The 25,220-nt window shown below is 36.3% G+C and overlaps 1 protein-coding gene across 5 annotated transcripts in view; it reads right to left on the bottom strand.

Annotated features, from left to right (window-relative positions):
* Positions 1 to 25,220, bottom strand: part of PEX5L (peroxisomal biogenesis factor 5 like) — a gene marked incomplete at both ends in the record, with an annotated part of 100,508 nt that overhangs the window by 11,425 nt on the left and 63,863 nt on the right. For 3 of the 5 annotated variants that reach the window (XM_084292401.1, XM_084292403.1, XM_084292404.1), the window contains 5 exons: positions 1,351 to 1,446; positions 7,243 to 7,339; positions 8,484 to 8,610; positions 9,688 to 9,897; positions 12,654 to 12,765. In XM_084292401.1, coding sequence (XP_084148527.1) covers positions 1,351 to 1,446; positions 7,243 to 7,339; positions 8,484 to 8,610; positions 9,688 to 9,897; positions 12,654 to 12,765 — 642 coding nt within the window. The remainder of the gene's footprint in view (positions 1 to 1,350; positions 1,447 to 7,242; positions 7,340 to 8,483; positions 8,611 to 9,687; positions 9,898 to 12,653; positions 12,766 to 25,220) is intronic. The other 2 variants (XM_084292402.1, XM_084292405.1) reach the window with 1 other exon arrangement.

The following is a 25,220-nucleotide window of genomic DNA, read 5'->3' as shown; positions in this document are numbered from 1 at the left end:
AAGAACTCCCCATCACACATGGTTTCTGGGAACTGCAGACTAACACCATTTGCTTAACCACTAACTGTAATGCAGAGATGTTCACCATCAGATTCCCTGTCTCAACCACAGATTACTGCACATGTTGCTTCAGGGATTACTGCACATGTTGCTCAGGGATCACATTGCAGTACAATTAGGAACGTTTAGAAAATTTTGGTGACCTGAAAGCAAGTCTCTCATTTCCTGCCAGGAACAAGTGTGTATGATGTGCAACATCAAAAAACCAAACAAACAAACGAAAAACATATTCATCACCAACAGTTATTTAAAGTTGTTAATCTAATTGGTCAGGAAAAAAGGCACTTAGAGAATACAAATATATAAGCTATACATTTAGTCTGTAGTTTATAAAACAGCTAATTTACTGATGGTGCCCATTTTAACCTTGTAAACTGAGATGATATTTTCCATGCATTAAGATCCTGTGAAGCCATGTAGTGTTACCTTATCATATCATGAAAAATTTCCTTCAGTGGGAAAAATCCCTCAGTGAGATGCAGCTGTCATGGCTGTTTGTGGCAAGGGGATTTTAAACAGTCATGACTGAACCTCTGAGAAGATATGATGCTCAGAATTGACAATTGTACCTTATTTTTTAATGGATTCTGTTAAAAAACCTGTATGCCACCTTGTCTTAAGACTGGTGCAAGATTTCAGTTGGGAGTGGTGGCATAGGACAACACTTGAGACATTTTTCATGTTAGAAAAGTAGAAGTTAATGAAAAAAAAACAGTAGATAGGAGAACTATTTGAATACCTTCACCTTTTCAAACTAAATTTCTTTATCAGGAGGAGAGAATACTCTGATGTTTAACGTTCTATCTATAATTCTATTATAATTCTAATTATAAAAATGCACTGGTTATGGCTGTATGTGCAGTTACTCATCCATTACAGCAAGTAATCATTCTCTTTATCAATGATTCTGAATTCCAATTTCAATGTGGAGAATTGGTTTGTGTCTGAGCTGAAATAACTGCACACACTCAGTTACTGGGGAAAAATAGTTTTCACTCATATACCTTCATTTTTGAAGTACTTGCATTATGGGGAATTTTTCTTGACCCACATGCTAGAGTAAGACAAAATCAATTTTGAAAAGTTGGTTCTGGCTCATGTCCATTTATAGCTAAGGTTGTATTTTTTGTTAAGAGAGAAACTGATATCTTAAATGAGTAACTCCAGGAACCATATCTTTTCTCTGCTTTGAATAATCTACTTCCAACTTTCTCCTCTTCTTGTGCTGCAAAATGAATACAAGATCCATAGAACATCAGATGAAAATAAGAACAGTAAATGAAATAATACCTCAACAGCTGCCTTTGCTCTTTCAAATTCTTCTTCCAAGGAGTGATTTCTAGAGAGAAGAGGCCCTCCCCAACGTTGCTCCTTAGCTGATCGTGCCTAAAAAATAAAAGAATAACTCAGAATAGGATGATATACTCTCTGCCAAATTTCTGAGTTATTTCCTTAACTGCCTGAAGTCCAAAATGGCCTTTTTCTTGGGCAAAATGAATTGTGTCCCTGCATGAATTCCTCTGAATTCGCATACACTGTAGAAAGATCATTCCTCATCAGAAGCAGAATAACTCATCTTTCTAGAGTTTTCTTATTACTCAAGATGTGTGAAAGATAAAGAGACAGCCAAGAAAAGACAATGAAAGGACTGGGCTAAAAAGGGAATAGATGGCTCTTTTGTTAAGACTTTTACTTTAATTGTTCCTTGTCCTGTATTATGACTGTGGCAATGCATTCCACTCACTATATTCCAAGAAGAAAGCCTCTCATTTTGCCTGTATATTTTGTGTTTTTCTTTCAGATCCTGCTTTTGGATCACATTAGAGAGATAGGTTTGGAAGGGATAAATCCATTTTACAACCAGTAGTAGTGCTCCCTTCTACACCTTACTATCAGTCAATCCCATTGGAAGTCCATAACAAGTTTCGCCCTATTCTCTTGCTAAAAAATATTATTAATGCTTTTTGCACAAAAGGCACAATACAAAAACAAACAGTATTCAGTGATGACATAGAAAATCACAAAGTGGCCTAATCATGCTAAACAGAGCTCTGACTGCTAATCCCTTCTCTCGTGTTTGTCAGAGGTTGAACTCATAAGCCATTTGCCTGACCATGGTCCCAATTGCATTAATTTACATGATTATGTTTCTGATGACTGTACTTATAATATTCAATTGCAATACGACACATTGCTAAAAGACTAACTTTGCTCACTTCAGGCTCATTGGGCTGTATCTGCAAGTGCTGGAATTTGCTTTCTTGTAATGAAACATTCAATAACACTCCTGTGCATTCATACAATGTGCAAAGCAGGGTCAGACATGTCTGTCTGCCTGTGTATACTCATGCCTTTTTAACCAGAAAGGTGACACACTTTTATCAGTCTAGCCCTAAAGTTTCTGTTTTGTTCCTTCAGTTATTTTACTGATTAACATAATCTAACACATTTTACTGATTAACAGAATTTAGGGCAGAAGAGATAACTGGTTCAAATTGCCTGTTTGTTTCTAGGTTTTCTTTTGTCACTTGGACATCCATAAGATGAAAGTGATGTTCTACAGACGGTAAATGGAATTGTCTGGAATATATGTCTTTGAGGAATGTGCTTGGGTTTTTAATTAAAAGTTATCAAGAGACCTTAATCCTATCACCATGTTTGGAAATTTGTTTAATTGACCTCCTTGTTTGTCTCATTACTTTTAATTTCTGTTTCCAGCTATTACTTCTTATCCTTTCTCCAGTAGTGTGAAGCACTTTTTAGTACCCCTTATTTTCTCTGTGGAAAGATACCCATTACTTTAATTTGGTTTTAATTATCTTTTAAATGTTATAAAGAGATTAAGATCTTAACTTAGCTCGTTATGAGGCATTTTATTCAGATTTCAACCTTTTTGTGGCACTTTTACTCTCCCTCTTCAATTTATTATAGCTGTAATGTATAGCCATAGAGACAACAACAGTGAATACTATGGTCCAATACCTGACTTGCTGTTTCTTTATGCAGAGAGCAAGTGTTCTATCTCTCACTAATTATGCCTGCTTTTCTATGGTTTTCTTGTCACAGTACTGCATGGGGAGCACTCACAGTGACACGTTCGTACACTCAGAGCTATAGATCCTTTTCAGAATTGCCTTCCAGCATAGCGTTGTAAGTAGAGCCTGCATTCTCATTCTGTAATATATGAGTTTTCAAGCGACTGTATTGTAATACTTATTTATATAGGTGTCTTGGTCACCAGCTCATTTTCATGACTCCCTTGTTTACATTTTATTCTGTCCACTGTTGCATTAAATGCAAATTTCACCAGGAATGGCTTGCACATTTATTTTCAGATCAATAATATTGAAGATCATGATTTCTCTTTGTAATCTCAGAAGAATCCCCCCTTATTACAATTCCTAGTAAATAACTACTGGTTCTGAGAACTTGTTAGCTAGCCTTAATCTGTTTAACAGCTGCTTTATTCATTTTGCGTGGTACTAATTTTTAAATCAGAATATAGTACACTAAATCAAACATCTTGCTGAGTATCACACAGCAATGCTTATCAACCCAACCTGCAATCTGATCAAAGAAAAAAATCTGTTTTTTCTTGACACAAAAGTGTGTTGATAGACATTAATTACGTTCCTAGCCTTTTCACTATTTATGAGTTGACTCTTGCAAAATGTTTAACTACATCAGCTTTTGCACCTTTTGCTTCTAGTGACTGTAATTGCCTTAGGTCAAGGACAATACCATAAATCATGATGTTTAGACTGACTAGTACTGGAGAAGGGGAGAGAGTTTGTTGATGCAGTTGGAGAGCTGAGGAGAAAGAGGATAAGAAAGAAGTACAGAAGTCCCCTCCTCTGCCTCATATCACAGCATATACATTCTTCCTGCATAATCCCCGCAGAAATACCTTCTCCTCCATTAAATGCACATCTGCTCTCAATCAGAGGGGAAAAAAGAAGTAATTAACAAAACCCACATAAGCTACATTTGCATATAGACAATGCAGAGTCATATTCTGAGTTGTGATATCCAGAAATGAAAAACCCCATGTGTAACAAACATGCTGCCTTTTGCTAGTGCAGGAAGAGAGGGGGTGGAAATGGAGTGCCAGCACTGGAGAACTTCACCTCTCCAGCTGGTGATGGACTGGGACTCTGCAGCTTAAGGGGAGCCCAAGGTGTAGTATGGGTTGGGGTGGAATGGGTATGTCTGAGGCATGGAGAGCCTGCATACACTGTGGTTTGATATGCTCACTGCTCTACAGCGGAGGTGTTGTAGTTGATCACTGGCTGCTGTCTTCAGGAACAAAATCTTCCATTCCAATATATTTGCACACAGTTTCCTGCACCTGTAGTCTGCTTATGTGCTGTTGGACCTTAACTGTTGGTGAGAGGCTTAAATTATAGTCTTAACTTTTGAGCAGGTCTTCAAATAATGAGCTAAATCTGTCCCTTGTAACTTAATTTTATTAGAGTAACTGGCACATCCAAAAAGAGACAGGCCATTTATCTTACGTATGTATCTGGGAGAAGAAGGGAATAAATCATGCATTCTAAAAATTGCTGCCCAAAACTGCACATTTCTAAGATTTACAGGCTTTGAGATACACCTTGGTCTAAGCGTAGAGATAGTAAAATTAGGTATAGTTTGTAGTATGTCGAGGTTTCTTGTATATGCATTCTGAGTGAGCAATGAGGCCCAAGTTTTAAACTGTATTTTGAGAGTTAAAACATAAGCAGAGTTTATGCATATACATTTTAACATATTATCTCCCTCTGCAGTTTGTAACTGTTAGAGAGAAAATAAACCTTCAAAAAAAACCCATCACTATAGGATATTTGTACCAATAAAACCGTAACAAGGAACTTTCTGGTATGGCAGATAAAAGAATGAGCAAAGATACTTGGGCCAATACAGCTTAAGAGTTAATAATAGGAAACATATGATGTGAGCAGAATACTAAGAAGGAAGTTGGCCACATCCAGTGACAGCTACCATGCTATTGCCCTTTCCAACATTCAGAAACATTTCTTCCTCATTCTATGATTCTTATTAATTCAAAGCTTGCCTTTGTGATTTTATATGACATAAGCACTGGTAAACACAGGATTTTGTTAAGGAGATTGTATAAGTTTAAAGAAAATGTAACCTAGTTGCTTAGTATTTCACTTTGAGGAACTAAATCTAATGTCAAAGATGAGTGATAAAGGCAATTGTCTCAGCATCTACTGATGGCTAACTGCAACAAGTTTGACAAGATGAAATCTTTAGGGTATGACAAAATCTGTTGCATATGCAAAGGTTACCCTTAAATGAGATTGACAAGATCTATAGAGGACAAAGAATAGTAAACATATGCTTTGATAAAAGCACTACTAATGTGATTTCTTTTACAAGCAGATTAAGAACTCTGTCAAGACAGATGAGCCTGGTTGTTGGGAACTGACAACTTTGACAGTCCAAGTGTAAGCAGGATGAAGCACTATTAACTACCAGGTCAACAACATTTCATGACCTGAGTGGATCATGAGTTTGAAAAAAAGGAGCTTATGATAAAGCAAAACAAAACATGAAATATACCATAGCATCAGATAAGAATCTTACTCTGCTTCTCTTTCAAGTTGGCTGATTCAATTTAAGATTTTTAAAATTTTGAAATACCATCCATTTCATAAAATAGCATGGAGACTCAAAGGATTGAATCTGTACTGAATTAAAAATGTGAATTTTTGCTTCTGCAGTTATTCTAGTAGAATTGGAAATAGACCATATAAACTAGAGGTGCTGTATTTGCAACTGTTTTTACAGAAAGCCACAGAATTAAAATCTGTGACTGTCTACTTGATTTAAACAGATCTAGGTTAAACATAAAGATGGCGTTTAGATCTATATTAGGCTGAGGAACAGCCTCCTAAAAAGTGGTTTGGGGTACTTGAAGAAAAGATGGACAAATCACGTGAAAAGATGCTGTCCATCTAAAGATATTATGCAACAGATCATTTCCATTACTAAGATGTATAAGTATTGTACAGAATGAAAAAAAAGATCATGCATTAGAACTAGTTAAACTTTCCATGGGAAAAATAAAAATTGAAAAAAAAAAATCCTGTTTGTAACGTAGAAATTGCAGGAAAGCAAAGGAGACTTTTTTTCCCTTAATGAAAACATAGAAATGAGTCTTGATAACTAGGTTCTATTTCTGTTTTCTGCAAAAAGTGGTGCATGATCTCCAAAAAGGACATTTGGCATTTTGGTGTCTCATTTTTCCATTTTCAAACGGGACTATTAATTTTCATTAATTTCCAGATATTACATCTAACAGAAATGTTTTGAAGTGCAGGCTTAAATATAGCTGTAGAAAAATTGAGAGAAAAATGACTTTCAACTATAAGTGAATCCACCAAACAACTCGCTCTCACCCCTGCCAGTAGCATTGGCTGAACTTGAAAACTTTCAGTTAAGAAATAAAAAACTGGAAATAAGGTGTATAAGCAATCTGCGCTATATGAATGCATATATAAATGTATATTTGTACATATGTATGCATACACACATATACACATATATAATGCCATATGTCTTCAAGTAATTTCCGTAAGGACCTGTTCAATATACAGTATGCCAGTGGAACTGGGCAAATCTACAGGCCTGCACCCCAGAGCCCTCCTTACTGGAGTTCATTCATTCTCCTTACTGGAGTTCATTCACAAGTCCTGTGAACACACTGTTTTCCCACATGTGGAGATAAACTACTAATGAATGTTGGCCTAATGGTTCTTTCCTGTATTCCTTTGCCACTTCCCAATTCTGGGTATTCCTGGTTGACCAAGAGACCTTGAGAAAAGCTATATTACAGGAACAGAGAAACATAAGAAGTTTGATTTTCAGAACTGGAGGAAGGGAAAGAAGATACTGCTGTAAATTATAGTTCGACGTCTTTTTGTACAGGAAGGTCACACAGTTCACTGCAGTGTTAAACTCTGAATGTTTGATATGCTGACAGTTATGCTAATTTTGTAATATACTAATTTGGAAGCTGTGTGAAGATTCAGCTGTATGAGGCTTTTAACTGATGATCCTGAAAATTTCCCTTAAATAGTTTTTTCAGCATGTGAACGGTTAGCCAATGAGACCATTCCTACATGCCTTTTTAATGTTACTAAATCTACCAATTCTTCTTACCTGTATTGCAGGTGCAAGTTCTAGTTCTGATGTTGAATCAGCGTCCAAGGCACTCTTGACATTAGTCAGCTCAGACTGTGATCTATTTTCTGTGGACCTAGAAATAATGTATTTACATATTCATCACTGCAGACTAAGATGCTCTGCCTTATCTATTTCAGGTTCATAGGCTCACACAGACTAATTAGGTTAACTCTTTTAACTTAATTGTTTAACTTGGAGATATCAAAAGTGCCTGGACCCTTTTTGGTGTTCCTGCTATTCCATTTTTCAGTTCTGTGCAGACAATAGTAATGCAACAAAACAGAATCAGGCCTGATTCACCAGTAAAGCACCAAGCACATATGGGCATTAAACTTGCATAATGGAATGGAGACTTTGCCTGTACCACTACACTTCCATTTCCTAGAAATGCAAAATGAGGTTTAGGCAATGACACAAGAATGTAACTGCAGTCAGTGTCTAAGAATCAACAACCACATTGCAAGACTTCATCCTGGCTTATGTGCCTGTTTGTGCCACAAGATCCTATTTTCTTCCTTAGAAAATGAAGCCCTGTAGGCTAAAATCAGGTTAACTGAGCGAAACTCTTCTGTAAAGTTCTAAGTTAATGAAACACTCAGCTAAAGGGCTGGTTAAGACACAGGATGAGCATCAGTTGGTCATGAATCTGCTTCTAGTGTATGAAAATGATAATCATGGTCGTGCATAATGCAGCGAATCAGTGTTGCTTACATACCAAGAAGACAGCAGAATTAATCTACGTGACCTGGTTCTAAATGCAAAGCCCAATTCTTCCCTCTTTTACATCCTTTGTAGTTTTAGTAGAACTGCGTGGAAGAGGTAATACTTGGCTTAGATACTTTTTCTTGCCTCTTCCACACAGAAATTCTGCCCTCTTGATGGCAAAGAAATTACACTGGGTATCCAGTGACTGTCAAATCACTGCAAAGTATCTTTTTTTTTACTAATTTTACTCACATCTGTAGTCTTTTGGATCACTGCATCCCTCTGTGGAATTTTCACCACTATCTATTTAGCAACTGCACCTGCTATTCTTCACAACATTAAAAATTGCTGACAAAATGTAATTTTATAGTGTATTTGTTTATGATACATTGTCCAAAATGTCTGCTTGCATACTTTCAATGTAATCCTAACAGATTTAATAATATGACTTGTCATCGTTAATTAAGAAAGCTAGACTGGAAATATTTTTCTCAGAAAAGCAAAATTTGTACCATAAAAGCTCTTTTGATGGAGCTCTAGATGATGATGAGGTTCGTTCTGCCGAAGGGTGGACTTTGCAGCTCCTCTCTCCATGAAAGTTGACGTCATCCCATTTCTCTATCTGTGTCTGAATATCAACTGAAAGATAACAAAAGAAGATATGAACCTATCAAAGAAACCATTGTTTCTTGAATTAATTCCCCTGTGTTAAATACAAGTTCAGAGGAAATTGTGAAGCCAAGCCACTGAAGACTATTTTAATTACGGTCCAATAAACAGAAATGTTTTGCACCTTTCTAGCTTATATTCTGTAAAAATACATTTGAATTTGCAACATTTTTCTAAATCATGATTTTTAAGGCCACTAAAAGCAGATTCATGGTCAGAATGCCAGTGGAAATCTTGATTTAAAATTATTGGTTTGCATGTAATTTAGATCTGTTGATAAAATTATACTGATAGGAATATATTTTAATTTCTTAATTGTATTCAAATTGTATAAATAAAACTTATTCTGGTGACTGCCATTTACAAATAACTGTATAGGCAACCAATAGGATTCACTCATATGTTGGACTTGACTTGCAAAAATGAGATATTCAGCTCCTGTTTGATGATAAAGTTATATAAAAGAAGTTCTATGTTGATGAAAGGAAAATTTGCTACCTTGGTATAAATTACATTTACCTTGCAAATTTCTCAGTTGCGGTGCAAGTAATTTAGTTTGGATGGAACTAAATTAAATTCGCCTTTTTCAAAGCTCATCTATAGATCATGCTTGGCAGGATATTGAGTTGTATTCAGGTTTTTTGTTCAATCTGTATAAATATAGTTCTGTCCAGAACTTTTTTTCTCTGGCATGCATAGGTGAAACAGTACTTAAAAATTATTGTGTATTTCTAACATATGCAGATCTGAAAAGGACACCCAGTGTGGGCTGTTTCTGATCTGTGCCCTTTATTGGTTTCTCATGATAGCCTTACAGATTTTTCTACCGTTTTACCGATCCTGATTTTGAAAAATCCACTCAGAACTTTATTTGCACACTTCCTAACAATACGTATAATGATAAAGGTAAAATGTTTACACAAAGTTAAGTTTACACTCCCTGCTAAAGTGCAGTGCAATGAAAATTCAGATCTTGCTCATTATTTTGTGACAGTAACGAGGAGAAACTTGTGCTATGTAACACTGATATCATAGCTACACTCTTACCTAAATCTAGTGAAGACTTGTCTGAAACTCTGATGGTCTGGACTTTCTGCTCAGTGTCCACATTGATAAGGTCAGAATTGTCTGTCTTCTTTCTGTGGGTTGAAGCTTTTAAGCCTTCACCTCTTGATGGATTCTCTGATTTCTTTGCTTTGTTTTGGGTTTGTAAGACAGGTTCACTAAGATCCAAGAGATCCAAACCTGTTGATAACACTTAGAGACAAAATGTTAGAATTCAATGTTAATTCAAATAACTCACATTTGGTTGGGTTTTGTTTTTTTGTTTGTTTAATTGGAAAAATAATTATTAAGTTTATGTATTTTCATTTGGCTATAGTAGATGTGTATTTCCTGCTAAAGAGGACGACCAGCATACTCAGATATGACTAGTGATCCCAGGTGCTTAACTGGATGCAGTTGTTTAAAAAAGCCTGATTTGCAGGAAAGGCTTTTGCTCTGAAAATCTTCAAAACATCCTCTTAGGTCTTAGTCCACAGTTTTTCTTATGTTGTGAAGGTTCCCTGTACAATTGAGTTTTTAGATTAGATTTGGCTTGATCTTATGCTTAGAAAATACTGGTAACAGCTGCTTAGGTTGTTGTGTGACATGCCATTAAGGAAAAAGCTGAAGAATAGACAGTTTTCTCTAACATGTCACATTCAGAAATTTTGTTTTCAGAGATGCTGAATTATGCTTTTCTCATTAAACAACCACTTTAAAAAAAATCTTTCTAAAAAAAATACTTTGAACCAATCTTTTTTTTTTTTTTTTTTCCTAGTAGGCAACTCACCTTAGTTTCCTAGAACTATTCATCTAATTCATTGCTCATTAAACCATTAATTCATTTGTGGTACAAAGGACACGGTTTAGTGACCTGACTCAGTAGGTCAGGTTGATGGTTGGATTTGGTGATCTTGAAGGTCTTTTCCAATTCTGTAATGCCATGGTATAAGGTAAAAAAATATTCTAACCTTCGTACTTTGAGTCTGGACAAAGCTTAAAGACTACAGAGGGAAGTTAGATGTTTTGTTCTTGTAAATTCAGTGAGAGTTTGACTTCTTTCAGGTTCTACTAAAAATTGTAGTCTAAAATGTATTTTCTGTCATTAATTTAAAAGAATTGCATGTAAAATCAGGTTCCATCATACATATTAGAACATGTTGATTGACAAAGCAAATGTAATTGTGAAGTTAACAAGAACAATTATTTCTAAATTAGGAAAGGAACTGGAGAAAACGAGCTACCTTTGCTTTGCCCATGGTTAAAGTTTGGCAAAAAGCAATACATGCCACTATTCTCTGAAGCCTCTGTCTGTCAGTGATGCAGAAAATATATAAATAAAAAAAAAAAAAAGGTGAGAAAGAACGGTTGTGCTAGAAAAGCTTCAAACAAAGGAAGGTCTAGCACTGAGAATATGATCCTAACAATGAGAGAGCTGTGCATCTATGCATGACTGAAAAAGGGCCTTAGATTCTGACAGTAAAGATTTTTGCTGTGCTGGAAGAAACAGGGTGCAGAAGAATATAGCACAAAAGACAATAACATGATACTTTCTTCCTGCAAACAAATCTGAGTTGCCCCACATTTGGCCAACTATTTTGGTCAAAAAGGAATAACTATGGTTAGCATTTTTTTCTATTGTTGTTGCTGTTTGTCCTTTTCATGATAAATATTAACTATAATTAGAAATTCTATTGCTTGCTCTGTTAAAGGCCATTGTATAAGCCAGGCTTCAGTCCAAGTTTCTCATTTATAAGTTGTTTGAAGTGTAATATTGGAAATTCACACAAAAGACAGGAAAACTCCCTCCTCTGCATTATCAGTTTACAGGGGAGGTGTTTTTGACATATATATTAATGTTATCTCTTGTAGTGCTTTATCTATCTTGGTAAATCACCAGATTTCATCAGTCTTCACAAAATAAAAAACTTATAAATAAAAATCTGATTAAAATGCCCCAAATCTAACAGATATTCAAGGCAGATATAGGATCTTACCCAGACATAAGATACTTAATTTTTTCAACACCATCTTAAACAACTTGAAAACATTTATATTAATCCCTGTAATATCTGTAGCTGTATCAAAGGAAAAAATACTATTTACAATTGTTAATTTAATTCAGTGTTCCAGATTTGCTACTAGAAACCGCATACTGCTTTAGACACATTAATTAGATGTGAAGATAATCACCCAGCTGTTAATTAGTCATTTAGTTATTTTAATAATTTGGATGTATATGGATTTTAATTAAATGACTTCTAACGAGACAAACCATTTTATGAGACTGAAACAGAACATAGTAGCACTATTGATTTTACGGTATCTCAGTAAATCAACTCAAATGCTTAGATTACCTTTGCACAAACACTGAATAGGAGACTGCCAGTTCCTACAAACACATCCAAAGGACAATACACTTTTCTTAATTCAGAAGGCTTTCAGGATTTCTTCTTAATTATCTGCTTTACTATCTCACCACAAAACAAATCAGACAAGAAATTTCTTGGATCCTTTCAGTACTGAAGTTTTTATCCAGACTCAAGTCTGGATAAACTGTTTTGATCTCTCTTCCCTTTTTCTCAGACATCCACATCTTTCTAAAGAATGGGTTTGGTTAAAACAAGAGTGAATGTGGCTTATCCATCAGTTATATTTTTGTAAAAACAAAGATTGAGAATTTGTTGATCTGCTACATACTTCCTGTTGAAGTTCCCTTTAATTCAAGCTCAGAGATCTGCTGGAATAAATATGATTTGGATCACATCAGATTTGCCCTGAAATGTAATAAGCAATATTTTTTTCTAGTAATAGATCAAACAATTACAATTTAATATCGGTTTATAATTTTGTGCAAATAGTATTTGTTTACAAGAGACTAAAAGAAATTACTTGACAAAATGTACCACAATTAAAATAAAACTAAAATTATTTCTCTTTCATGAGGGATGGTACAGAATTTTGGTTACCTGCAGTATTTGATGTTACAGGCCTTGCAACAGCTTCTGGTTTAGCTTCACAGAGAAAGTCATCAATGGAGGGGCTCAGAAGTGGTCTGCTTTCTTGCTGCTCATTCACCAGCTGACAACAAAAAATCTCAGGATCACAGAGTGTTGTTGGGGTACACAATTTGAACAAATAAAACATTTTTGTACAATATCATGTGCTTTATTTTAGATTGCTAGAGAGTCAGAGATTGTAATTAAATGTACAAATAGCTCTGGGCTTAAAATTAAAAAAAAATCAATGTAGTCACTCTCTTGGGGCAAAATTATATTCTAGTTTTAAAAATTGCACAAAAATAAAGCAGCAAGGTGATTTCATTCATAGCAATTATTGTAATATATTGCTCCTGGGCTGAAGTATGCAAGGTCTGATGTAACTCCCTTCAAATCAGTGGGTGAAGTTGGCCTTCTCTGTCACCAGGAGACTAAGCAGGGCATTTTTAACATTTGGAAGTGGTCTTGTTTTCACCAGTAACATGCCTCCCCACAGAATTCCTACAACACCATTCCATCTAGAAAATATGCATTAGCCCATTAAACAATAACCTGCTGAGATGGAAAACACCTCTCTGCAATACAAGGACATATGAATGACAGTGGATGGACTCTGGTGAATTTATGAAATTCCTGCATGAGTTTTGACTGTGTGAAGACTCATAATTTGTATTTTAAGCAGTTTCCTCTTTTTATTGTAATTGCAGGAATGTATTGGTTTTCTGCTACCTAAAAGAAATCTCCACGTTACAGGCTTTTCATGTATTGGGTATTAAAAAACCTAAACAGTAAAAAAACAGTCTCATAAATAAATGTCTCCTCTCTACAATCCCTCTCTGATGGCAGGATCAAGACCTACGTTGTGCTGGATGTACGTCTGATGGTATGGCCTGCATTTGCTTTATCTTTAATAATATGAATACATGTTTTTCCTTTGTTACTTTCATCTGGAGCACTTTCAGCTTCACCTTTATTCTCTCTCAGCTCTGTCTCTCTGTCCTGTTTTTGCTCTTTTTCCACTGTTGTAATTTTGAAATGTTCTCTGTGTATATTTGAACTTTTAAATTGAGGATGCTAACATGATCTAAAACTGGTAAGAAAAGTTATTCCTTTATCCTAATTTGATGTTTATTAATTACTGGCATTTAGCTACTGCAGTAGTGGGGTTGCCTCTACAGCTTAGGTTCACTGTTTGTTACTTGGTATTCCAATGTCTCAAGGAAATACTGGAGACTATAATTTTGATGGGTCAAATATTTAAGCTGGTACCCAAAGCTGACTGACTGTATAACATAATATTCATTTGCCCAGAATCTAGCCTGTAACATCATTGCTATATGAACTAGCAATTTACACAATTAACGTGGAAGATTGCTTGCCCAACTGTGTGTAGCAGAATGTGCAAACTGGGAGCACTTACTTCAGAAATCTGGCAATGACATTGTTCCAAACTCTAATTCTGCATGTGCTAGACCTAGACTGCAGATACACCTTACAAGCGGAATAAATAATCTGTTTTTATAACTATCTGAATTGATTGCTCATACTGCTGTCTCATTCATCACACAAATGTTACTTGCTTAATTTGTTAAATCTCAACACCTGTTTTGAAATTGCATTTATACCAACTGCACACCTTTGATTTTTATTAAAGGTGGCTCTACATTGCCCACATTATCTCTAGGTGTATACTTTTGCCTAATACTGATATTTAAGACTTAAGAGGACCTAGTACATCTCTACGCTATATATGTATTTTTCTGTCTGTGATTTGGTGATCGTATCTATTGGTGAAAAAATAAGGGTGGATACCTATTTAATCTTTGTCCAAACTACTTTCAATATTTTAAAAGTTTTTCTATGACCAACTCCACATATCAGCAAAAATTGTTCAAATATCTTTTCTCCTAGGAACTAGCATCAGTAACAGTGGATGCAATTTTGCAGTAAATTGCATGTTCTGGTGAACATAACATCCATCAGAAAGATTGTAAAAGTCTATGGATCAGCTGGATCTTCAATGATTTATTTTGTGATGTGCTAACAGCATGAAGAAAAGTTTTACATTATTTGGAGGGAATAAAGATGAGGTTCCATAGTAATAAGTGTAAATGTAAAAACTTCATAGGAAACACTGGTTCTGTATCTATATGAGCATATCAGAAGGGTACACTATCATGTAGGATTTAGATGCTGTTTAAGTTTTGCATTACCTTCCATGAAAATTTTCTTTAATAGGAAGGAGACAAGGAGACAAGGAGGGAAGGAGGGAAAGCAAGAAGGAAGGAAAGAAGGGCTAGAACAAAAAAGATAAAAACCTGAATTTCTCCAAGATTCAGCCAAGTATGAAGTAGCAGACGTCTTTTTTTTTTCTTTTTTTTTTTTCTCTTTTTTTTTTTTAACTTTTCAAAGGTGGTTATCACATCACCAGTCATTTCCTTATTATGTTGTTTATATAATGATGACCAGCCCAGCCACACGACTTCTTAGTTTGGTACCAGAAGTGTACTGATAAAATTCTACCATCAAACTGAAAGAGTTAGGCAGATATCCACTTCTTCATAATCAGTTTTACCAGTGAACACCAAATTTGATTTTTACTAAGCTATGCCTTTGCAGTGCACTTGCAGCATTTTTATTTAATTAGAAAACAAATAAATTCTTCTCTGATTCTGTCACTATGTGAACATATACACTATATTAGAGATGGGCCATCCAGATGATCAGAGGAATAAAGAACACGTTTTACAGGGACTCTAAAAGAAGTTGACTTGCTTAGGCTAACAAAATGAAGATTGAGTAAGGATATAATTATTATTCTTGTATATGTAAAGAGAGAGGGGTTGTGGAAGTGGAAAACTATTTCAACAATAGAAAAAAGTTGGCATCTCAACTGGCCATAAGTAGATTTGGTGTGGAAATTAAAAGAATTTTAATTCTAACTATCACAGCAGTGAATTGAACAAACAGTGTAATTTTTAGGATTGGGGGACAAAAAGCCTGGCTTTTTAAAGTGGCATTTGAAAAGCTTTCTTCATGGCTGTTTATGACATGACTGGTTTTGAGAAGTGGGCGATGACCCAGAGGATTCCTCCCAGTAGTGTCCTATGCTCCTATGACTAAGAACTGGAAGCTGTAGGAGTGCCTTTTTAAAAAGAATTGTGCCAGTGAAAAAGTGTGCTTTCAAATGAAATATCTGGGTTGAAAAATGAAAACAAATACATGATCAAGTCTACTTATTCTCAATATATACAAACTACATAGCAATAGAACATATTGGAAAAACGTTTTTGATGTGAGGCAGCTATTTCATGATGAATCAAACCTTAAGAGGTTAAATAGTGCTGTGAGTGGACTTTTTGCAGCAGTTAAGTAGTCAGAGGGGCAGTTTGTAACATTACTGTGTATGCAATGCTATTTGGTAAATCCTTGGTCTCACACTTTGAATTTCATTTTGCTGTCTCATATATTGTACCAAATTTATCCCTCTTTTAACTCTACTCAAATTATTAGAGTTATATCAGGCATGAATTTGGAGTAGTGTTATAAAACATTCATGAGATGAAAACTATTATCTATATTAAAGTAATAATTTATGGTTCTCAAGCACCTTTCAGGGTGAATATCACAGAATGCTTTAAAACATTGATGAATCAAGCCTGGCACCACCACGGAGCTGAGAAGTATTATCTCTGTGTTGCAGACAAGAGAAGCAAAGTGAAATTAAGAAAGCCGACCAGCACCATGCAGTGCTGGAGGAAGAGGCGCTGGGAGTGAGAGCCAGGCTGCTGGCAGTGCGCCACCGCATAATATTTATGTGTGCAATATTTGTACACACGCCAGGCTGTATAGACTCAGACTGTAGAATTATTGATTTCTGAGTACTAATTTAGCTGGTGAGTACCATAAATTCTCATAATGTCTCTAAGAACTTAATTTTTCTTTACAGAATCTATTTTAATTAAAGAAAAAAACACTCCCTTATCTGAAACGTATCTAAAATTTGTGAAGGGTGATATTTCCTACTATCAATACATATGAAGAGTCTCAACCATAGTATAAAATGCTCCTCATAAATTCAAATGAATTTTATGTGACTGACTTCTGCCACTGAGCAACACAACAGAAAAAGCTGCCTTTTTTCCCCTCAGTATTGCTATTGGACTTTTACATACGAAATACTTATGAATTTTGGTGCTTTGGGAAAGATACTGGGAGTGTCAGAAGCACCATTCGATGCCTGATATCAGCCCCATTCCTTAAACGTATTCAAAATGAGAATTATTTAGTGCAAGTCTGAGATGAGGCACAGAGGCCTGGCCAGGAGGCAGTGGTGCCGTGCCAGAGGCCGCAGCTGCCACGTTTTACCTCAGCAGCTGCCAGGCAGGCCAGCAGCCCAGAGCACTGAGGGGCACCACCTGACCTCCATTTTCTGTGCCCTGTCACCCACCCCTGCCCCAGCTCTCTGCATTTATTCATCAGTATAATTTATTATCCACAGCTGCCTTTATTGATGAATTTTTCTATTTCCCCCTGCTCTGGCTTGGCTAGTGCTTTTCATTCTGCTCTCAGAGCTTCTGGGAGAAAATGGGGGTAGAAGCAGTGGCTCGTAGTAGTTCCTGCTCTGGGCCCTCCTCAGGTGTGAAGGGTAGGTGTCAGCCCAATGGACTGAACTGGAGTAACTGGTTTAAGGCTAAAAAAAAAGTCAAACTCTAGATGGGGTTGGGTATGGGTGTGCTAAGGCTGGAGGAGAGACATTGTGCTGTGGTAGGAGCAGTAGTGGCCCTGCTGAAAGGGAGAGGTCCCATGAGGGGGCTTCTCTTCTCTTTTAGTCAGTATCCAGTCTGGTCCCAGCTTCCACTGGTTGCCTGCCCAACTCTTCCTATGCCCTACTGTCACTCCCAAAGCCTCCCATGTTGTATTTTCTCCCTTTGTCACCATGGGAGTTCCCTGCTTCTTAAAAAGAAACAAAAACAATTTAGAGGATACATTGTCCCTGAGCTTCTCCTCAGGCCTGGTTCTGCTTTAGGGGCCTTTGTGAGACTCAGTCGGCACGTAGCTGCTACTATGGTGACAGCTTTGCTATCCCGTAAAAACTTCTATGGGACTTCCTTTTCATCCTGGGGTCCTTCAGTCTATGGTCTTAATGCAGGTGCCTGTTGTGGCAGTGATGTTGGTGGTATTGTGATTCTCTGTGCAAGAGAAAAGGTGAAATTATGTATGGTATCACAACTGCCATGGCTTTTGTTTTGCTTTGCTCCCAGACTACAAATTCTGTTGTGAAAAGAGATTTATGAAACACCTAGTCAGTAGCCTGATTTTTTAATTTTTATTTATTTTAGAGGAGGATGGAGGCAGCTGACAGGGTTGTGTCATGAAATGGGTCTGTGAAGTGTTTCCACAAGGGAGCTTACTTTGGCTGTTGGGTGGAGGGACCTGGAGCACACCTGGTGCTCAGGGGGTCAGCTGTGAGGACCAGCTTTTTAACTAGTGTTACGTTTACAGCTTATGATGTTCACCTGTACAACCTGCCCTGATCATGGCTTCGAGTGCTTTGCCTTCATAGAGCAATGGGCTTACACCACGGTTGGAGGTGAAACATGTTGATAGAACTGAAATGCTGTTTTTATGTACTCTCTTACTACATTCCTATCTTACTGTGTTTGTGGTGCACCATACATGGTGTTTAGTTCCTTTTTTAATGTTAGTGGAGTGTAACATGCTGCTAGTCTTCAAGATAAATGATTTGGGAGCTAAATTGTGGGGTTCCAGTCAGGCAAAGACAGCTAATTAGCACCTATGTTTTGAGCACATAGTGAACTAGTTCTCTAAAATTAGATGCTTAAATTCCCTCCATATTCAGTAGGAAGAGATAAATGCCTAGAAAAGCAGCTCCAGAGGGAGATCCTCCCTGCTTAATTTAGGCTCTCCCTCAGGAGGCTCTCAAAGGCACCTAGCTTTCCCAATGACTATATATGGAACTTATTTTAGTAGGGCTGGTTATATAGGCACCAAAAATGTAGTTGTAATTTGCTGTGCAAGCTAGTTGGATTGGATTCTACAAGTTATGTCATCAGAGGATGACTGAATTATTCAAGGAATTAACTTAGAAAGCCCAAGACTACTACTGGATAAGCCCCTGTAGCATTCAGCAGCAAACCTACTCATGGGTATTGATGGCTTTTGCTGTACCTCTGCCTACACACTGTGCTTGGAACACTGTGGTTGGGCTGTAAAATGGATCAGTGAAATATTTGACTCAAAAATGATAATGAGTGGTCAGCATATGAGAAAACTGGAGCTTCTTAATTCAGAATTTCTATAGGAGAAATTGTGTTTTTGATCTTTGCTCTGAGAAAAGCTTGTCTGCTGCTTGGGTGAGACTGGATAAGCAGGTAAACTAGATAGTAGTTTGTCAGTGCTATACTACCTGTTCTTTTAGTTTCTAACTCAACCCGAGGCATCACCTAAAACATGAACTAACTTCAATTGCTAATTAATTTATAAGAGATATATATAATTCAAATTTCTTAATAGACAAGTTCTCTGTACATATTTGGCATATCACAATCTCTGGTGGTATTCACTAAGATAAGAGGAAATGAGTGATTTCTATGGATTCATCCCCTTGAGTGAGGTATTTGTAAAAACTGACAAATGGGAACCAGAACTAGAAATTGAGGTGGTTGTTCTCTGAAGTATAACTGGAAGTAGTGTTTGTGGATTGCTATCTTGACAGGATAAGTATCAAGATACCTCCTTTATTGTCTCAGAGGGAGGCTTGGAAAAGGAAATCCTTATCAAATCAGTAGTTTCATGCCAAAAAGCACAAATTGCATGAGCTGTGTTTTTCTTTCCTTACTTTTCTAGAACATTTGTAAGTATTTCACAAGGAAAAATCATATCACTACCACTCCACACTTTTATTTTTTATCATATAGTAAGTGTGATCACTACTTGACTTCTGGAATCATGCTTGTGCCAGGGTCGCACTAATCTTTTCTCTGTCACTCTAGTGTGAATTTATGTCCCAACAAAACTGACATGCCAGCCAAATATTTGGTTTTCACAGGAACAGAGAATCAATACACAGGGCATACAGTGTAACTGACTTCCACCTAACACAAATTGTGGGAAGCTCTAAAACAGAAACAAACTCATTTCACTCTCCTTCAAAGAGCAGTTTGGTGTTGCTACCTCTCTGAAGATGAGTTTCACTTGGCAGGTGATAACTGGTACTCAGTTGCTAAGTAGTAGGAAGTGTGTGCAGTGGCCTGTGAATCAGAGGTGACAATATCTTACCTGAAATCACACAGGCCCAGCCGTTCCCTGAGGCTTAATGCTAACAACTGACCCACAGCTTGTGTGAAGGCTGTGAAAACTGTGGGAAGATTACTATATAGACATCGTATTGGATGTTTGAATTCACAGGAAAGTAGTGTTATTTAAAACTTGTGCCTGATGTCTCAATCAGTAAATGGTGTAACATGTTTATTTTACGTCTTCAGAAACAGCACTTGCATTGATTTTGTGAGAGCTATTGCTGTGTCATGGTAGCATCCTATATGTTTTTGTCAGTGCTGACCTACACAAATTACAGTGTCTAGCTGCAATGTAGAACTAAATATCTTGTGGTTTACCATGTTTTCCTCCATTGTTCTTCACCTGGCTAAGAAAACTAAAAGGGAGCAGTAGCCAAACACAGGGTTGTATCTGGCTCCTGCATTTTGGCTTCATGCCAGCAAGCCACTTAAGCATGTCCTGCAAAACTCAAGGTTAAGCGTGTGCTTAACTGCCTTGCTGGATTAGAGCCATTGGGAGAAATGTTGCTCTTGCCATGTTTTGAGTGGAACTGACAATTTGGCTTTTACTGCTTATAAAAATGTTACTTCAAGTCTGTCTGTTGCATTAACATCCATGTGCTCTGTGTACCTTTTAATGAAAGGAAGTTGTTGAAATCCTTTCTTGGGTGTTATAAGATTTTGCTTACCCTCACCTGGCTCTGCATTGTCTTCATGGTCTTGCTATGTGACTTACGTTTTAGCCTCTCCCTTTCCCAATACCCCAGTTCTCTGTGCTGGAGAACTACTAGAGTCCGTTGTACTAGAGTACAGCAGTGATCAAAGATGAAATTAACTGTCACAGATACTTAATGGTCCTTGAAGTAATACAGTCACTAAACATTGCAAAATGTTCTTCTAAGGAAATGATTTCTGTAAAGTTAGTTCATGGAAATATTTAGTCTGTATTCCTGAAATGACTTGCTTGTGGATTGAGGTGAAACAAATGGGACACCTAAGCTGAGTAAGTGCAGGGTGGGGAAGTCCTGTAGCCTTTCTGTTCTGCAGAACCCATTTTCTGTTGAGAAAGCCCTGGAGAAATCTATACTGGAAAAGACCTGGAGAGGCACAGGTGTTATGATAGTACCTACAGAAAGCAAATAGTAACTCATGGTGCTAGATTCTGGTTCCTGTATTACTCGCAGAAATTACTTCTTGTGTGGCAACTCCAACTACAGTAGCAGCCTGACTTTGGGAACCACAGTTTTCCATTCCTTCTAAGTAAGGATTTGAAATAGGTGACAAGTTCAAGGAGTCCTGTTTCACTCATATTGCTGGTACTGCTTCTGTAATCTTTCAGCATCTCTGGGGCAACTGTTATGATTGCTTACAAAATAGTAGGAAATCATGTAATGGTTTTTCGTCAGCTGAAATAAAAGACCACCAGAATATTGAACTGAGCTGCATGTACAAATGCTTTGTTAATCACCTGTGATCCACAGATATGTTTGAAAGTTTTTGCAGTGGATTACATACAGCTTTGTGCACTGTTCTGAGTATGGTGCATAATCAAATGTCAATTCAGATGAAAGATATACACCAGCTTTTTTAAGACTAAATCTTCATAATATTAGCAGCATGAGGTCTAAAGATAAAGAGAGAATTAACAATATCAAAATTACCGTGGTTTATCACGAGTGCCAATTTTGTAAAGCTTATGCTATCCCTACTGATTTTCAACTGTGTTGAAAATGATCTGTCTACTTCCAATGTAACAAAATTAATCTTTTACTGTACCCTTGCTGTATCCTTATATATAGGCTGTAATTATTTTGAAATCATGCTTTTTTTTTTGTTTTGTTTTTCTTTCAGTGGAGTTCTGTAGCATATCTAGAATAAGGCTGTGTTTTTGGATGTGTTACTGTGGGCAGTCATGGGAACCAAATCATAATTTCCTGTTGTATGGCTTCTCCACAGGGATATGGCATGGCATGTGTGTTGGCTTTGATATGTTATTTTGCAGATTGAAATGCTTGAAACTTGAAAGGTGCTTGAGAATGTTTTAAACTTGCAATGTAACACTTTCATTGTGCACACAAGAAGTTAACTGCATGTAGAACAATTGTAGTACAGAGTTTGCAATTTTTTAAAAGGATGGTACAATTTTACTTAAAATATTCATATATGAAGAATGAACACATTTCTGAAAACTAATTTCTATTCATATAAAAAAGGGTTAAATGAGCAAAAATTGTTCAGCTCTTTCTGTGCTTACGGAACGGTAGAACATTTTTAAAATGCACAAAATGATATAGTCAGCTTTATTTTATGGAAAAAATACTATCAATTCCCATGGTAATTTCAAATTAAAGCTTATTTCATGGAAAAATGTATTTAATTTGTGATGGAGAAACTTGTATAACTTTAGGCAAGCAGCCAATTTATTACTTTTAAGCATATTATCGAGGCAACTTTCTTTATTATGCTCATGAGAATATTTCTGCTCAAATTATACATACTGCCCTAAAAGCAAAGTGTTAAGCAATACTTAACTTGGAGGTAAAGATTTAATTAATATTTGTACTGCTAAGCATGCGTTTATGCATTTTGTATTTTTTTTTTACACTCATAGTATTTACCTATTTTTAATAACAGATGAAAAAGTGTGCAGACTTAAATGTCTCCTGTAAACTACTCAAAATTTTTACAATAAATAACAGCAGACCCATTTGAGATGTATGAGGAGTATGGCTAATGAATCTATCACTAATCTTTTAAAAAGAATATAAAATTAAGATCACAGGCTTAGTCCTAAAATCACAGAGGAAGTTACCACTGTTTTCATGGGGCTGATTGGACTACAATAACTCATAAATTCCAAAGTTAAATGCTGAAGATTCATAAAATTGGCAAGACTTCTGCTTTTTTTATAACTAATGTATAGGAATTACTTGAAATGAAGTTACTGAACAATTAGGGCTTAACTTTTATATGGAAAACTGTTGTTATGCTATTAGTTTCATAATGTGAGTCCCTGATACGTGTCTTAATCTACTCAGACTGGGAGTTGTATATTAGCTATCTTTATTTTGTTTCCTTTATAAAATTTGAGAGGCCACATATTAGTTTCAAGAGGAAAACAAACAAAACAAAAAGAGCATCTAATTAAAACAAAGAAAACCCAACCAGAACAGTGGAGTTTAGGCACTGGAAATGTTTGTATATTTTTACTTAAGCTCTTGAGGAAATACAGGTGTGCCTGGATCAACCAGTGACATGTTAATTAAATTCACTTTCAAAAAACATTGCTCCTACTCTTAGTAAGAACTAAAACATTATAGAGTTCTTTTTTTCTTCATAAAAACCTTAAACAGCTGAGTTAATTGGAGTGTAGTCATGAAACATTTCTTTTTGGATTATTTGTGTCATTGGCTGCATTTTTCATGAGATAAACTGAACTTCAGCATGTTTCTTCTAATCTTACTTCACATTTTTACTTTCCAGTTCTAAAAGTAAGTGTTCTTTAATATTTTATAAGCAGTTAATATCAAATTTTTACTCTGGGCATTGGTTGTGTACTAAGCAGGCACCTCCCCATTTTTCTATTAGAAATAGAAGTTGGGATAGCTTTCCATATACATGTATAACTTACATATCTTTTTCTTTGGTGAATTTTTCATGGACTCACAAGTCTAGTGTATTATACAGAATATATTTGCCCCAGGATCCTCTTAGACATGAATCCCTTCCTGTAGGTCTTATTTCTTTATTTGTGTAGGGATCCTACCATCTCTACCTCTCCAACTTGTGTACCCTGTTGAAGAATTTAACCTAAGTGTGACAGACACAGGACAGATGACTCACAATACTTTGGGATTGGGTTGTTTTAAAATCAGGTTGGCAAGGCATATAAGCATGCACTTTTTTACTGCTCAATAAAGCAGTTCATCATATTTTAAAGTTGAAGTGTGGATCAGAGTATGTTATTGAATGAGCTCCTTTGAAGTTTACTGACCTGTAGCAGATTGGGAATTTCATAGTTGACTGTACAATTAAACTTTGACTCCAGGGGATAGTTAGGTTTAAATTTCTCATTAGAAATTAATTCTTAAAGGAGATCTTTTCTTCTGTCAATGAAGTTGTGAAGAGGTTAAATGAAAAGAAAAAAATAGAATTCAAATCCAACTTTGTGCACAATCGGTCCATGTATTTATTATAAATGAGTTGCATAAAATAATTTATCTCAGGTTCAGTTAGCTGAGTATTGTTAATCTTTGAACCTTCAGCAAACTCCTTAACTTTTTCCTAGGCTTATTCATACCAAAATTACCTTTTTTTCATTTGTTCCAGTCTCCTCTGAATTACCTTTAAAAGATAAAGGGAGACAGCTACATAGTATATAGATTTATATTCTACAAAATCTCATTAGTACAGAAAGCTCACTCTCTGATGCCTGAAGTATTAAATTTTGCAACTACTGAATGCCTTTTCATACCAATAAAGTGACTTTCATTGAAAATAATTGAGATAGAATCACAGAAAATAGATGCTGAAAGGACTATTCAATTACCAAGAACACCCCTCTGCTTATTGTAGTAGGCTTGTTACTGCTGGAGTGCAGGTCCAGATTCCCAGTTGCCACATATCAGCAGAACCCCAGTGGAGCCTGCAGTACTTCTTTGGTTTATGCTATTTGTAGATTTGCCTTGAGATCTGATATAAAATAAATTGTGAATTGAAAACTGTCAAAATCTAATTCATACTGAGTGTTTAGGTCAACAAGTATCATGTTTTACAAAATAAAGGTTGGCTAGCAGCCTAATGAAATGTGAATGTGTATCTGACTCGGTCTCTGTTGGATGTATTTTTAACATCTTCCAGAGAAAGACAGGTAAAAGGCATCTGATAACATACGGTTTCAGGGACTTCCCTCTATTGTCACTAACTCCTTGGTTATAAACAAGGCTTTGGCATCTCTGTCTCTGAGATTCCCCTTCTGCTTCTTGCAGAGTCTGCTACTACAGTCAGATGTAAGCAGTTCTCTAGGACTTCTGTAAATGGGAATTTCACTTTTAGATAGTTTCTTAAAAGCAAATATTGTTCTTCCTGGCTTGATCTGAGCATAGCGATAACTTTGGGAAGAGCAGGCCTTATTCTCATGACCCAGTTTGGTCTGGCTTGGGAAGTTTGTTTGCAGCCAATTTGGAACGCGCATGATTTGCCCTGTGAGTGGCAGCCACGTCCATCTGTTTCATCG

Source organism: Netta rufina (genome assembly GCF_964035555.1).
Source record: "Netta rufina genome assembly, chromosome: 9".
In the NCBI taxonomy this organism is placed as follows: domain Eukaryota; kingdom Metazoa; phylum Chordata; class Aves; order Anseriformes; family Anatidae; genus Netta; species Netta rufina.
The sequence above is the reverse complement of the archived record's forward strand: the minus strand, read 5'-3'. Positions and strand labels throughout refer to the sequence as shown.